At 39.2% G+C, this 16,570-nt stretch overlaps 1 protein-coding gene across 1 annotated transcript in view; it reads left to right on the top strand.

Annotated features, from left to right (window-relative positions):
• Positions 1-9,391, top strand: part of LOC126161586 (glutathione S-transferase D5-like) — a 29,065-nt gene extending 19,674 nt beyond the window's left edge. Inside the window, exons 2-5 of the mRNA XM_049917532.1 lie at positions 521-579; positions 1,794-1,932; positions 7,805-7,966; positions 9,251-9,391. Of these exons, the coding sequence (XP_049773489.1) occupies positions 521-579; positions 1,794-1,932; positions 7,805-7,966; positions 9,251-9,391 (501 nt within the window). The remainder of the gene's footprint in view (positions 1-520; positions 580-1,793; positions 1,933-7,804; positions 7,967-9,250) is intronic.
• Positions 9,392-16,570: the final 7,179 nt, after the last annotated feature.

The raw sequence follows: 16,570 nt of genomic DNA, 5'->3' as shown, positions 1-16,570 counted from the left end.
GTATGTTCATATGGATATGAAATGTGGTACACACCAAACTCCGATTATAAGGACGTCATTAAATGCTGTAAAAGGTAGCAGTTAGTGCAACACCACTGCGAATCCCACACAAATGACTGCATGTTCAACGCCTGCATCGAAGTACAACTTTCTTCTGAACAAGACTGTTTGTTACCTTTAATTTCGTTCATCTTTGATGTATCCACGCATTGTAGCAAATCATCGAAATATGTGCAAAGAAGTACATATGGTAGCGTCCACATGTCATAATAACATTCTCATCATTAATGAAAGTCACGCTTTTGGAATGTACACGAAAATAGGCAGTAGTTATTTTTATAATGAAACATTCGACCTGTTTTCATATTTTGAAGTCATTAGTAATATGGATATTATACGAATAACTAAACTGACTTCTAACTTTCTTAGTTCAAATTTCCCTCTCTTTATTGTTTTAGATACTACAAACACTAACACTGAACAACGTTTTTGATGTGTTATGTTTTCTCGATCTTTTCAGAAAAATCCCCAACATACAGTTCCTATACTGGAAGACAATGGCCTGTACATTAGTGAAAGGTAAGCATTCATTATGAGTTACAAGTATGCATTAGATCTCTACTCACCATTAGCTAATGACTGATCCACATGCAGAAACACCTTAAACACCGTTATGGAAACGAAACAGACGTGGATGAAAAGTAATGCAGAATTTCAAACTATGTTGAGATATTATTTACATTCCAATAGCGATGTTAGAGACAGAGTCTTTATTCAGTCTGATAAGAAATTTTCAAGTAATCCCGCGTGGCTGTTAAGAAATCGCGACATTTATCTGACGATCGGAGAGTAAATTACATTCACTTACTATAATATGATAAAATGAACCCTTTATCGGAGAACTGGTGCACTAGGTACTAGCCCTTTGGTTTTAATAATCCTGAAAACCTAGCAATAAGCTTAGTACGTTTTTTCCAAGTTCTCAAAAATGAAAGCATCATAAGCAAAATACACTATGCACTAGATAGAAAGATAAGTGATAATAAATTAAATAAACTCATATCTTAATTTTGGTTTCGTTCTACTTCACCAAATAAAAAAAAACTCCATTTCACCTGAAACAAATAAAGAAACAAGGAGTTACCACGTATGTTAAATGTTAACATTAAATTAAATTTAAGTAAATTAAAGTTGCGCTGAACATTTAACGTGTACACATGTGTAATTGTGTACATGGCGGTACACATGTTACGATGACAATGAATTCCATGTGCTAATTTCATAGGGAAAACAATCTGTAGGAGCGTGGTTATAACATTTTGATTATATTAACGAAATTGTTACAGTGTCATTAGTTAGAGCTTGGACATCGTGAATAATTTAGGAAGTAAAGTGGCGCAACCAGTAGATCAATTACCGGAAACTAAGTAAATGTAACATTGAAATAGTTTTATTGTGTGACGCCACTGCTGGTTTCCTAGTGAGGCATGTAATGATCCAATGGCCGCAGTACATTTATCTGTATTAGTTGGTTGCAATATTGTCTACTATCATGATGGCATTGTAGCTGTTGCAGCATTTTCCGTAATCGTACTCTACTACCAAGCCAAAGTTTCCTGCAGAAACAATTTTCACTACAATCTGGGCCTTCAGAAAGCCCATCAGAAAACGTTTCAGTTGAAGCTCTCAGTAGGTTTCCACAAATCCATATTAAACTATCTCACAATGTGTTAGAATGTACAGTGATATGTCTGAGCTTGTATGTCACTAATATTTTGCTGCCTTGTTGACAGCCGCGCGATTGCCATGTACCTCGTCTCGAAGTATGCGAAGGATGACTCTCTCTACCCGAAGGATATAAACAAACGTGTTCTCGTCGACCAGAGGTTATTTTTTGATCAAGACTTGTACCATAGAATGGTGAATGTTTTCGTAAGTATTATGTCATTAATCTTCCTAAAAATGGATTCTCTTTATTAACTTCACACACACACACACACACACACACACACACACACACAGACACGCTTTGCCTCTGTCAGAAACTGCAGCCTTTTTAGATTCTATATGATATGGTTCACATTTTCGTTCTGGTTTTACTTTGTGCTTAATTATTTCTGCTTGCGAGGAAATTAGTACAACACTCTTTGATATTAGGGTTTATGCCTATAAGGTTTGCGTCATTTACGGTTACTCGTCGTGATATCCACATAGTGTTAGAATGAGAAGTCACTTCACTCACCAATCTTCGCTTGAAGATACCAACCAGCTCGCTTGCACACTAGGTTCTTCAGCACACGATTGGGTATCAGGACGTTTATATTCGGAATGTCCTTGATCACGTCCGACGACGTACGAGTCTTTGGATTCTGCAAGTATCAGTGACTCCTCACCCTTTGTATTTTGTACAGAAGGAAAGGCAAAGGAACACGGGCTTTCAGTTGCCACTAACTGTAAGTCTCTAATTCTCGGCATTAAGACGATAGTAACCGTGCTCGGGATTACATTAAAAATTGCTGTCTAGAAATGAGTTATGTCGGTGAACAAATCCTCAAATCATAGTCTTAAAATATCAGTCGCTAATAATGAGCAATCCTAGGCACCCCATATCTGTCAAATATCTACGAATAATTGGGCCACAACTCCGGAAAACATTCGCATTTCGGTATTGGCTACAAGCATCAGAGCTGTATATTATGTCTTAGTTTAGGAAACATTACCAACAACAATTTCATATAGGACAGCATGTGAAGACAAGTCTTCATATCGCAGGAATGCAGAATAAAGGACCACTACAACAACTTCTGACAACAACAAGTTGCAGTTGCAGGGATTTGTCCAAAGATACCCAAAAAGGTCGGTGTAGCATGGATCTATATGAAGCATTCATTGCAAGCACAGGCGCCGACTACATGGGGCCTGAGGAGGCCCGATCTCCCTCAAAAATTCGTTTGTCGGGGGTGGGGGGGGGGGAGTGGGGTGTAGGTGGAGCCCCTCAATAATTTCAGAAAATTATTATTTATATTATGCTTTGTAAAATCACAAAATTATGTTGGACTTTTTTATTTTCCTTGTTTGACGATAGTTACCTTTTAAAATACATTCCGTAATGACTTGAAACAAATAATTATTACGGTAGTAAACAGATTAACTGAAAACAAATAGTGTGAATCATGACAGTGTTATGGTGCTGCGGGCACACTTAAAATTTGTCCCGGTGCGTGAATCTACGGGTAAAGTCTGGCGGTGCCGGACCAGTGCTGCGGCCACAGCGACTTCAAAAGGACTAGGGCAGAAAGCGCCTGGAACCCTCCGCCTCCCGTCTACATCTACATCTACATCCATACTCCGCAAGCCACCTGACGGTGTGTGGCGGAGGGTACCTTGAGTACCTCTGTCGGTTCACCCTTCTCTATTCGTCGCCTTGACGCTTTGAGACATTACGACGCCGCGGCTATATAAAGCCCACCCTGCTGTCGCAGTCATTCAGTGTGGATAGTTTCGTTCAGTGCATTCTGCAGACGTGTTTGGTGTTCCAACTTTAGTATCTAGTGGACTATTTTATGTGACTATATTTTATTCGTTTACTTTAGTCTCTTAGTGTATTGTCAATTAAGTTTGTAGTGGATAAATTTGTTACCAAAAAGGCGCGCTTGGAAGTTGATGATACTGCAAGTCAATCTCCAACGATTATTGTGTCGTTAATTGCTTTGTCGTCTTCAGGCGAGAACCGTTCACAGCTGAAACCTGGACAATCTGGTAAGGGAATATCATTTCAGTAGTCTTGGTTGATCAAATATACATTACTAGAATAAGAAGCATTTACCGAAAATGTTTTTTGTAAAACCTGCAAAGAGGCAGATGCTAAAAATCTATTATAATTTTCTTCAAAAAACGAAGATGCATTTACTTCCGTAGAGAAAAGGCTTTGGAAAAATTCCGTCTTCATGAAGATATGTGTACACATAAAGAAGTTGTTCTGAAACTAAATTCTATCACTAACCAAAGTGTGACCTCCCAATTGAATGAACAGTTAGATAGTGATATAAAGAATGGCCCATTAGCCCTTGAGACAATTTTTACTACTGTCGAATTTCTGTGCTGACAGGGAATAGTAATTAGAGAGCACGAAGATGTAAACTCAAATATTTTTTCAATGGTTGGAACTCCAAAAGAATGACATACCTAAGTTTAAAGATTGGTTAGGGCGTTCGCGGTATAAGTGGACGTCCCACGATATTCAAATCAAGATCATTGATCTACTAGGAAAGTCCTTCTTGAGAAAGGTATTGGCTTCAGTCAAGAAGACTGAACATTTTTCTATTATGGTTGACGAAACAAGTGATTCTTCGATTCACAAACAACTGTCATTTTGTATTCGTACTGTCGATGATTCCTTAATCATCAACAAAGACTTCGTTGGTTTATACGAGACCCCCAACACTGAATCACAAACACTGTTTAGTATTTTAAAACACGTTTTTCCGTTTTTCCTTGTGTTGATTTGTCAAGTGCTATAATGGTGCCTCGAGTATGAGAGGAATGTCAAAGGACTAAAAAAGTTAGTTTTGGATATACAACCAAATGCACGTTATGTGCTCTGCACTGCTCACAGCTTAGACTTGGCAGTTGTAAACAGTCTCCGCCATCTTACGTCTATGAGGGATATTATAGCTTTAGCGAAGGACGTAAGAAACACCGTAAGGGAATCCAACAAAAGAATGGGACTTTTCAGAAGCATACGCTGTGAGAGCGCCAACGACCAAGCTGGTCCACCATTCCATTGCCCGACTCGAGGGACTATGCAAGCTCCTAGTGTCTTGAGAAAATTGAAAAACTTTGAAGAACTTTTAGAGTTTTTTTAAACATTTTCTGCAAAGGACAAAAGAGAGGCAGGCTACCTTGAATCAATGTTACAATTCAAGACTTATTTCGGTTTACATCTTTATTGCCATGCAATGAACGCAGTAGAGGATGCCAATGAAAAAATGCAATGCCCTCATGTGTTGCTGATCTGTAAAAAATATATGAGGGCTTGATTTGCACATTGAATGGAAGGCGGTATAGTTTTGAACACTTTTGGGAATTGGGTATAAAAGAAACACCTTCCAAGTTGATGATCCTTCGCTTCCTCGAAAACGAAGTATACCAAAGAAGTATGAAACGAACGAAGCCAGCTCACTACACACTTTCAAAACCCCAAAGGAATACTACAAAGCTATTTAATTGAAGTTTGTGAAATTGTGCCATCTTGCATTACTAAACGGTTTGCTTCAACTGGACTCACACAGGTCATTGCAGTTCAACAAGAGTGATTGCTTTTAGTAAACAGAGTTGAGACAAATTTGGAAAAATCAACTGAGTTCTTCGAAAATGACCTAGACATTGAAAGACTGCACTTACACTTGAATATGTTATCCGATATCGCTAATTAAAAAAACTGGTCTTAAAAAACATGCATGATGTAAGAAAGTACATTACTCAAAAGCCTGCAGTTGGAGAAATACTACGTGAAGTAGTGAAGTGCATTAAGCTTCTCCAAGTAGCTCCAATCACGACAGCAACAGCAGAATGGTCATTTAGCTCCCTTAGATGTCTGAACTCATATCTCCGATCAACAATGAGACATATTGAACTATTTGGCTGTTCTTCATGCCTGCCGAGATGTTTTGGACGAATTGGATATGCGGTCAGTCATCAACGACTTTATATTCAGTAATCCAGTCATATGGTCGACATTTGCACTTTCCTAAAGACACTCTAGCCCTAAAAGTGGCATTTAGAGCAATATTAAAAATCTTCATAAAATAGAGAATTAAACACATACATAATGTTACCTTCCCAATTTCGAAATATTAGTACTAGTTTGGTACTGTATTAGTTATTTTCAACTACTTAAATATTTTTATGGTGTAAGACTAAATTAAAACTCGTTATTTACATACTTTTTGACTGAAAGTATTAGGCATACTTTATTAACTGTATTAAAGCATTAACTTTGAGATACTGCTTTTATTTAATGAACCCTGAGCCTCATTCAGAGTAAGCTTAAATTAGCTATTTCACTTATTAATCAAAGTGCTATTACTGTGCGACAGCAATTTTTTAATGTTTTATTCTTTTAATGATAGTTCAGGGTTTATTTAAATATAATTTCAGTCTTTCCAGAGCTATATATTCACTGCTTTGTAATAGTGTATAAGCATGATTATTACTGTAAATTAAATTAGCTTTTTACGAAAATATCGTGCCTGTTTATGTTTTGTTTGTTTTTTTCAAAACCAAAAAGTGTGTCAGGCTTGTCGAGTTTCCTCACTCAATAGTGTCCAGTTTTCGGGGTTCTAATGTTGATCGTATGACACTAAAATGCTATTTTTCATCTAAAATTTAGAAAATTTCCGGGGCAATCCGCCCAGAATGGTCACATCCTCCCCCCGTCCCCAATATTTTTTATAAGTCAGCGCCCCTAACGCTGGCTCTACTATATGTTGAACATAATACATTCTTTTAAGCAGGACTCCAGGTGCTATCACTTTAAGAACAGTTGGATACTGAAATGTAACTTGCATAACAAATATAGTGTCATCTTTCAAAAATATCTGCCAATAGCACTGGCGGAGGAATAATAAGAGACTGCACATAAAATTTCTAACAATAATTTCTTAATATTCTGTCATGGAAGAGAACCCTTGAATAATTATTTTAATTTTATTTTTATAAATTCTCTTCCTTTCACTTAAACATTTTGCATGACGTTTCTTTTCCATCATGCACTAATTCACATTTGTTAACTATCCTTACACCCTTATCTAGGGTGAAGAAGAGAACGACAGCGCGTTTGAGGAATAGTTCATTTTTAAGTGCTCTATGTTACGGTCGATAAGAAGAAGAGTACCTCAGTTTCACTTTACAAGGCGGATATATACTCTAGAAGACGATTTTGTTTCCTAATTGAGCAGAATGGTAAAGAAGCTCACTATGGCAACAGAGGGGAACGCTTTATATGACTTCTGATTGAAACATTCTGGGTCACGGTATCGATCCTAGTTCGAGCTTAGATACTGAATAGAAATCATCAGCAACAGTAGCCGAAGAAATATGGTGTATAAGAAGTAACTACCTCGTCAGTGAGAGCGGAGGAGTTTTTCTTGGTGTGGGTGACTACCTCTAAAAAAGGAAGAATCAGCATGATCAACGGAATGAGAATGTACAAAGCAATGAAAATCATTTCATTAAACATATAAATGGTCTTTTTCAAATTATGTTCCACAACTTATATAAATAATATTGTTATATAAGAAACACCACATTACTGCCAACATTTTGTGAAACTAGTATCGATTGAGTCATTATTTGGTAGACTTCAGTATTTTAAAGTGATGTGTATACCAAGTCGATAATTTTAAACTGTGCCATATGTTTATTTAATGCTGTGAAGATAAGTGAGCCTTGAGCATAGCATTTAGCCCAAGACACAACTTTGTTATCTCGTCTGTATAGAGTCGTAGCTTTGATGATTTGTGCTTTTCCATCTTCTCCGTCCGGGGTGGCCGAGCGGTTCTAGGCGTTACAGTCTGGAACCACGCGACCGCTACGGTCGCAGGTTCGAATCCTGCCTCGGGCATGGATGTGTGTGATGTCCTTAGGTTAGTTAGGTTTAAGTAGTTCTAAGTTCTAGGGGACTGATGACCTCAGAAGTTAAGTCCCATAGTGCTCAGAGCCATTTGAACCATTTTTTATTCCACCTTCCAACTAGTTCGTAGCAGTTGTTGACATTTTCAATGATTTAATTTCCTACTTACAGATGCCAATATTTCAAGGCAAACAAGCGGAACCCAGCAACATCGAGAAAGCGAACGACAGTCTGGAAACTTTGAACCGAATGCTAGATGGCAAACAGTGGCTGGCCGGAGATAAGGCCACTATTGCTGATTACGCCGTCGCTATTAGCTTATCAGCATTAGAGGTAACATGAAGCTGTCAAACGTACTATTAGAAAGTTAAGAAAATATGAGAGAGTCATAAAATTCTTAATTGTGATACAGAATAGGAGAAATCTATTAAATATTTATTTTCATTATCACACCACTCTCTCTACATCAATGGAAAATATTCTGACTGACTGACTGACTTATCACCTCCCAGGGCAAACAGCTAGTGACAGAATCTTGAAATTTGATCTTGTATGCAGGAATCGTTAACAAGGGATTTTTCCAAATTCTGCACTGAAGAAATAGGGAACGAAAAGATTTTGAAAATGTGACTCTATTAAGGGAATTTTTAATCTAGATCTACGAAAATTGGTATTTGGTTTCTCAGTTAGAATTAAAGAAATAAATGTTTCAGCATTTTTGGAATTTAGCCCCTTTGGGGTCAAATAGTGGGTGCAAGTGTTTTTAAATAAATCACTATTAAAGGACTATTAAATTCTTATTAAAGCTATATTTATTAACATTGATTTTTGATATCTCGGTTAGTAATAGAAAATATGTTACCCCCTCAGGGGATAAAAGAGGGGATACAAATTTTTATGGAAATATTTCCGTATGAAAGATTTCTAAAATTTTATATTTTGCATCTGAGTTAGAAACAAAAAGGTGTTTGTTTTTTTGGAAATTCGGTCTCTAAGGCTGGTGAAATGGGGATGAAACTATTTATGAAAATATTTCGTTACCAGCTAAATCTACAAAAATTGGGGTTTGGCTTCTGATGAAATATGTGATAGGGGATGAAAGTTTCTATGGCAATATCACCATAAGAAGTCAGAAGGCTGGACTGACAAAGACCTTCGACTCCAGCTGCGAGAATCTCGTTTTCGTTGGAAGTATATTCGGAAAAGACAATGCTCCAGTGGCCTTAATTAGCGTGCAAAGTTTAGATGTTGCTCTCTGTAAACAATACGTAAGTTCGATTACAGAAAATAAAAAAAAGAAGAAACAAAACTGCTGTGCAGACCATACATCGAGCGAAGCAACATGCGCTAATCTAGTAAAAGATAATTTATGTCTCATCAGGCAATGTATTACATCATATGTAGCTCTTCTTACCGTTACTTTCCCAACATTGTAAATCTTAACAGAGACTCTGGAGTATTATGTTGAAATTCGTTGAGCTAAATCATCTGCGAAGGTGTACTGACACCATTAGATACAACGCATGAAAACAGAGAAATAAAAATTAGCTAATTTATATGACCCATAAGATTATTTTCGGCAATATTTAATGTCTGATGTCGGTATCTCTTTTTCAGATTCGGCCAAACAGTGGAGTTGATGCTACGAAGCAGCCTAATGTTATGCAATGGCTTTCGCGTGTGGAAAGTTCTCACACAAAATACGGAGATGTCGCCAAAGAATATCGAGAAGCCTTGAAGAAACTGATGCAGAAGTAAATACGTATAATATGTACGAAAATTGTATAGGTGTGAAAATAGTAAAATTGTCAAGATTTCTAAGCAAATGAAGTCATTATTTTATTAACATGCGTCATTACAACGAAACAATGACCCTCATCCTTTCCTTGTTTCTGTCATCTAAGGGGTAGTTCAAACGCGGAGTGACAAGTTCTTTGTGCCATTAAAGACAGACACATTCACACAGGACCGGGTTCTCCTTCTTCATTGTAATAATTCCATGTATAAGTATTTGCTACAGCGAAGGGCGGAAGTGCTGTCTCTGCTTGATTTCGATACTGATCTCTGTTCCATTCTTGTTAGCCTTAGCCACAGTATTTTTAACGATGTTGATCATGTGAGTAATAGAAGGATATATACCCCAAACTAAGTACAGCAGATAGTAAAATACATGTTATTTCATGTTTTTCCTACGAACAAAGGAAGTCACGTCAGTCTTTTTTGTTACACGTTCACTATTGTTCTGTTATCTGCCATAGACTTGCGGCGTCAAAGTTTTCATCGACGATACAAAGCAGAACCATGGTGCAATACTTTGCATACAGCGAAAACATGTCAGTTTTTCCTCGTAAAATATCGCTTGACCTGCTCGAATGGAAAAGATTTAGCTTCCAATACACTATAAGTCATTTAGGCTTGAAACAATTCTACACGATCCGCTGATATAACGAATATCCTCTGAACACAGTATTTAGGCACTAAGGCGGAAATCGTGCACTATAAGTTCTCCTGCAATATCCATGTCTGAAATATCAGAACCAAGGAAAGAAAGTTTAGTGACATACAGAACGATAAACTGCACTACAGGTCCCTCTATATTACGGCCCAATGTAAAGTTAGAAAACAAAATCCAAGTTTCACTTATGAGGGATTGATTACTACTATAGAAATGTATAAATCAAAAGAAACGAATGTGCTGCTCGTAAAACTAGTTCCGATCTTTGACAATATTAAATCATCACAGATGTTACTCTCTGTAAAAAATAACTGGCTGTACTGTACGCGTAACAGCGCTATGCATCTGACTGGGTGAATGTGCAAATAATGTTGACGACTTGTTTGACACCAGTTGGTTCAAGCCAGCCCCAAGTGACTCAGGTGCAGCAACATACTGTTCGTGGCTAGAAATAGAAGCCAGGAGGATCGAAGCTACGGTGACACTGTGTTATATGGTGTGCTTGTTGACGCGATTATACTGCAGCTGTTGTTGCTTCTTTCCAAAGTGAGACATATGCCAGCCGATTCCCCAATGCCAATGGCAGTGCTCATTTTCCAAGTATTAAGGCACACCACTTCTGAGCAAACTACACTGAAGTAAGAAAATCACAACATCAAAAAGCATTTAACGTAGAGTAGTGAGAATTCGGGAGCACATTTGTTGAGGGAACATATTTAAGTGATTAACATTGTAAGACCACAGGTTAATGTTAGCGGGAGATAAGTCAATGCACATGTGATATGCTGGTACATTAATAAACGGTGCAACCACCGGACTGTTGAATGAAAACGTGCAAAGGTGCATGCATTGTGTTGTACAGGTGCGGGATATCAGTTGTGTGATGGAGTTCCAAGCCTGTTGTACTTGCTCGGTCAGTACAGGGACGGTCAACGCTAGTTTTGGATGACGCTGGAGTTGTCCTCCAAGGACGTCCCGTATGTGCTCGATTGGAGACGTATCTGGTGATCGAGCAGGCCATGGTAACATCTCGACTCTCAGCAGAGCATGTTGGAATGGTGTTCAAGAACGGCAGCAGTGCGGGTCGAATCGCCAGATTGGCTTACAAATTTGCAGTCAGGCTGCGTTCGTTAACCGCGAGAATTCTCCAACTGCATACGAAATCGCACCCCAGACCATAACTTCAGGTGTAAGTCCTGTATGTTAAGCACGCTGATAGGTTGGCTGCAGGCCTTCGGCTGGCCTCCTTCTAACCACCACACGGCCATCACTGACATCACAGAACCAGCATTCATCAGAAAACACAACAGACCGCCACCCTGCCCTCCAATGAGCTCTCGCTAGACACCACTGAAGCCCCAAATAAAGGTGGTTTGGAATCAGTAGAACGCACGCAACAGGGCGTTTAGCTCAGAGCAGACTTCGAAGTAACGTGTTTGTAACGGTTACTTGTCTCACTGTGGTGCCAACTGCTGCTCATTTTACTGTTGCAGCTGCAGTACGATGTGCCCGAGCCATACCCCAAAACTGGTGGTCCCCCCTTTCGGCAGTGCCACGTGACACTCCAGAGCCTGGTCTTCTTGCGACTGTACATTCTCGTGACCACTACTGTCGCTGATCATGCACTGTGGCCACATTCCTGCCAAGTCTTCCTACAGTAATTTACATTACCTCGCTCAAACTCAGTAAGGTGTTGATAATGGTGTCCTTTTCGCCTTAAAGGCATTCTTGACTAACATTAACTCACCACGTCCATTCCCAAATGGTAACTGACGCTAACGTCCGTTAGAGCTTGTATATGAAGCGAACCTGAAATGCATCCTCATAGTGGTGCTACTAGCGCCACTCTTAAATTGAAATTTCAATAGAAGTCATCTTTCAGATGCACGAACACACGTCTGCCAACATTTGTTTATGTCACACAACGTTTTCCTGGTTTTGATATTTTTTTGCGTCAGTACCTTGAAACTTCCAAAGGAGACTGACTGCAATCTTTATTTCAGTTTAGTGCAGATTCAGACACATTGATTTTGCAGAGAGTAGTTGATATTTGTTTAATAATTTAATTAATTATCAGTTTTTTTCTATCTCTGAAACAAAAGTAGTGACCATACAAAACTAAATGTGATTACGACGGTTCATTACTAGTCTAGAAAAGCTGAAGATATTGTCAAGTATTTCTGATGCATGCTTCTGGAAATAATGGTATAGGTAAAACGAAAACATCGCCTCGATAACTGAGCGGTCAGCGTGTCTGACTGCCATGTGAAAAACCCGAGTTGACTTCCGAAATGCTGCCAGGGATTTATCGTGACTGGATGACTGGAACGTGATACCAGCTGAAGTGCTACCTGAGTGAACAGTAGTGGTTCCAAGACGTCGAAAGCTGACAACGGCCGAGAGACTTGTGCGCTCACGACTTTGTTTCTATTTCCCGGGCTGTCTCTTTCATAAGTCACACACAAACTGACAACTAAATCAGTGACACTATTAACTCAAAAATGTCTGGGTGCTTGAGGGAAATCTAATACAGTAGAGTGTTTCCTACCCTCAGACCATAATCTATTGAGCTCAGTCCATATGCAAGACGTACGTCAATGTCATTCAACTTTTTTTCAGCCATTATTAGAAGTTTTACGCGTTGCAGACCATTTTCATTCAGAACATTCTATAACTAACTCACCTCAACTCCCATTCCAGTTCCTCAGTTTTCAATATAAGAAGTAGCACCAAGATACTTCTTACGACGCGTTTGACCTCAGTATTTTCAAACTGATTATATAGATTCCAGATTATTCCCATTCTCTATTTTCGTGTAAGTACTGTTAAGATAATAAACTTTAAATTTCAGCTTATTCATGACGAACTTACGTGTTCTCGTTTTAATCATTAGGCGCATATGTGGCTCGTTCCTCTCCGTATCACTAGTGTCGTCAATACTCTACTACCTTCTTTTATAATTCTTAAACCATTAATTACGAATGATTAATTGTACTCAGTGTCTTCTCCCTATCCGCTAACCTTGTTCTCCTACTATTGTTCCTTCTCTTCCTTTTCGTAATACCGCATTTCAGTTCCCCATTACAGTTATATAGGGTGTCACACATAAAACTGGTACGCCTCGCGCTCGAGAGCCAATTGACAATGAACTAACTAAAAAGAATAGATAGTACTAACGCTGAAAACCTGCAGTTACCTGTTACTGATAGATGCTGAAGTGGTGGCCATGGGCATCTGGGCATCGCTGACTTTCGCGTGATGACGTTACCAGCAACACGCTGTAATTCTGCGGGCGTGATGTTTTTAGTTTCTCTAATAATGTCTCATTTAAGATCGTCTGCGGTGCGGGGATTGTCAGCATACACTGTGCCTTTTAGTGTGCCATATAAATAAAAATCACAGGATGTTATGTCCGGAGACGTTGGGGATCAGTGTCGTGTACTGACAAGTTAGTCTTCTGGGAAGACGTTAATGATGCGGGCCTGTTGGGTCGGATGTGTGAGCCGTTCCTCCATCTTGTTGGAATACAGAGTACAGCTTCTCTGCAACTGTCAATTCTGCATAGAAAGATTCAAAGACTTCGAGACAGCCGGCACTATTTATGTTGCAATTGAAAAATATGGGGCCAATAATGCGCATGCCGAAAGACACCGAACACTTATCTTCTCTGAGTGGAGAGTTTCTTCATGCAGAATATGTGGGTTGTCCTGTGGCCGGTATCTGAAATTCTGGGAGTTTACATAACCTGAAAAATGAAATCGGGCCTCATCTGACATGAAATATAGCAAGGCGTCCGAGTAGCCGTTAGCAACTGATTTTAACAGCCAGTTACAAAAAATATCTTTTTTCCTGATCCTCAAATTCGAATTGTTGCACGACACTCACACGGCAGGCTTTTAATTTTATATTGTCTAGCACACGATAACATGACGTACAGGATACACCAACCTGATGCGATAATCTCCTTAATGTCCTTACCGACCTACGGGGACTTCTTGTGACGTCTATGTGAATTCCGTCTATAGTTTCACGGGTCCTCCCAGTCGGTCACCCATTCGTCTGCATGTTCTGAACGGATCCTACAGCCCTCCAGTTCTTGTACAGCTTTTGAATAGTGCCGGCCGTGGCGAGTTTCCTACCAGGACACTTCGCTTAAAATGTTTCTTTACCTTCCTTAATGGAGCCTGTCTTTATGTAGCACTTCACACTATTAATATCGTTCGCTGTTCTAATGCAAAGTGCCCCATTTCCATAACAACTAAAGAATACAAGCTTCTCACAACTTACGCGCAAACACAAAGCTATACTCAACTTTCCGACAAAATTCAGTGCAAGCAGCTTCTGAGACAGTGTTGCCACTTCACTTGCAACTCGACTTGAGATGATTAACCGGTACGTGAGGCGTACCGTTTTTATGTAATATATCTGGTATTTATGTCTCTATTATCTACCTTGGCTTCGATAAATTGGTCAGTATTCATGGCAGATCGCTATTTTCAGATCAATTTTTGGATGTACTCCTGCATTACTTCTGTATGATTTTTTGCTGACCAGGAGTACCGTTCTGCTTCTGTCACATTTCACTGGTTCCCACTACAAGTTCATACTAACGATTTCTCTTTTCGGTTCTCTAACCACCCCTTCCCGTTAAGACACTTCGACTTGTAGGGCATCAGTTTCGTTTTTCGTGGTGACAATATCCTACTTAGGAGTCCCCGTCTGGAGATCCCAAAAGGGGGCTATTTTATCCCGAACATTTTGACTCAACAGGATGCCATCATCATTAAGCCATACAGTAGAGCTGCATATTCACGGGAAGTATAAGGCAGAAGTTTCCGTTTACTTTCATCTGTTTGCAGTACAGAAAGAGCAAGGACGTGCCGGTTAGTGCTACAATGCCAGGAAAGTCTGTTAACCAGACTATTGCTGCTGCACCTATTGGAAAGACTGCTGCCTGTATTCAGGAGGCTGATGTTAACCTGGTCTCTCCATAGCTAGCCTTCCTGCACCTATGCTATGACTGTCTGCCTCGTTGAGCCACGGTAGACACTGGACCGAAGAACTGAAATCGTTACCATGGAAAATCGACAAGCTTCTGCATCTACATATTAATTAATGCATCCCTTAGCTACGCGATATGTTTTCGGCTCTCCAGCTGTGCAAGGTGCAATGACCAGTAGTAGCTATTTATCTACAGAAGTTACACTAGTACAGACAAAGTCTTAAAGTGGTCTTAATTTACTTCTCTGTGATTCTTACGAGCAACGCAAGCTATCACTACTACTGTGGCTCTGGATTAGTGAAGAGAGTCGTACAACATTTCAATAAAGTATTAATACGCTGACCTAAAGTACAGTGCCTATTCCTGTAACTGGTAAGAAAGAGAGAATCCTGTACTCTCGCCCCACTCTGTCTGTAATGTTCTGATACCAAGAGTTCACTACCCTGTTACAAGTACTTAACTCCTTAGTACACAGAGTGGTCGCAAGAACACCTTCCTGACCAAATTTAGCATGAAGTACGAAGCTCCTGTGACAGGATAGGCTTAATATGAATGCTTCAAATCTGACTAAATAAATCCCTGAAATCGTCTTGTGGCTAGCTTTCCTGTTTTACTAGACTGAGATGAGCAAGGCAACACACCCACACACTTGCAAACACTCCTGTAAAGCAAAAGATAGAAACATAATGTACTTAGATAAAAAGATACTATACCGGAAGGTCTGTTGTAATGTTGATAACTGAGACCTAAACTGTTTGCTATTATAATGGATATGTGGAAATGTATCTCAATTACGTTTGACGCAATTGTTGTACAAAGGACAAGAGAACGGAAATGCTCTGTGGATTTGTATCAGGTGTTCGGTGGCGTGATTTTCAGATTGTATGTAATAGCAAAATGTTGACTATCGTAAATTTCGGTCGCGTATGAATGTGCAGAGTCAAAGAAGGGTCTGGTTATTGTGGTACCAGAAGCGCACTTGGTGTGGTGAATGGCTACAGTACATCTGTATGAACTCTGAAATCAAGGTTTCTGTCACGTGACAGTAATCTTCCGCTACCTTTCTCTCTAAGGCCTGTGATGAAAGGCATCAGTGCATCTGCATGACATCTGAAATCAACTCTGCCTTCATTCCATTGTAATCTTTCATACCAAATCGTACATTTAATCTCGTTTTCGTTACAGATACTGATGATGTACATTTCGTTAGGTTTACGCAGTATACAACAGTTTTCACATCGTACACATCCCTAAAAGTTTACATGTACTTGATTATAGTGCATTTCTGTGAGTTCGAACTCCGAGAGAGAGAATTCTAGAGATACTAATGCATTTTATGTGGTGTGGAATACTATTAATTATTTTATTGTTCAAAAAAATGTGTGTGAAATCTTATGGGACTTACCTGCTAAGGTCATCAGTCCCTAAGCTTACACACTACTTAACCTAAATTATCCTAAGGACAAACACACACCCATAC

Source organism: Schistocerca cancellata, chromosome 2, assembly GCF_023864275.1.
Source record: "Schistocerca cancellata isolate TAMUIC-IGC-003103 chromosome 2, iqSchCanc2.1, whole genome shotgun sequence".
Lineage (NCBI taxonomy): Eukaryota > Metazoa > Arthropoda > Insecta > Orthoptera > Acrididae > Schistocerca > Schistocerca cancellata.
This window is presented reverse-complemented; position numbering and strand designations above follow the sequence as displayed.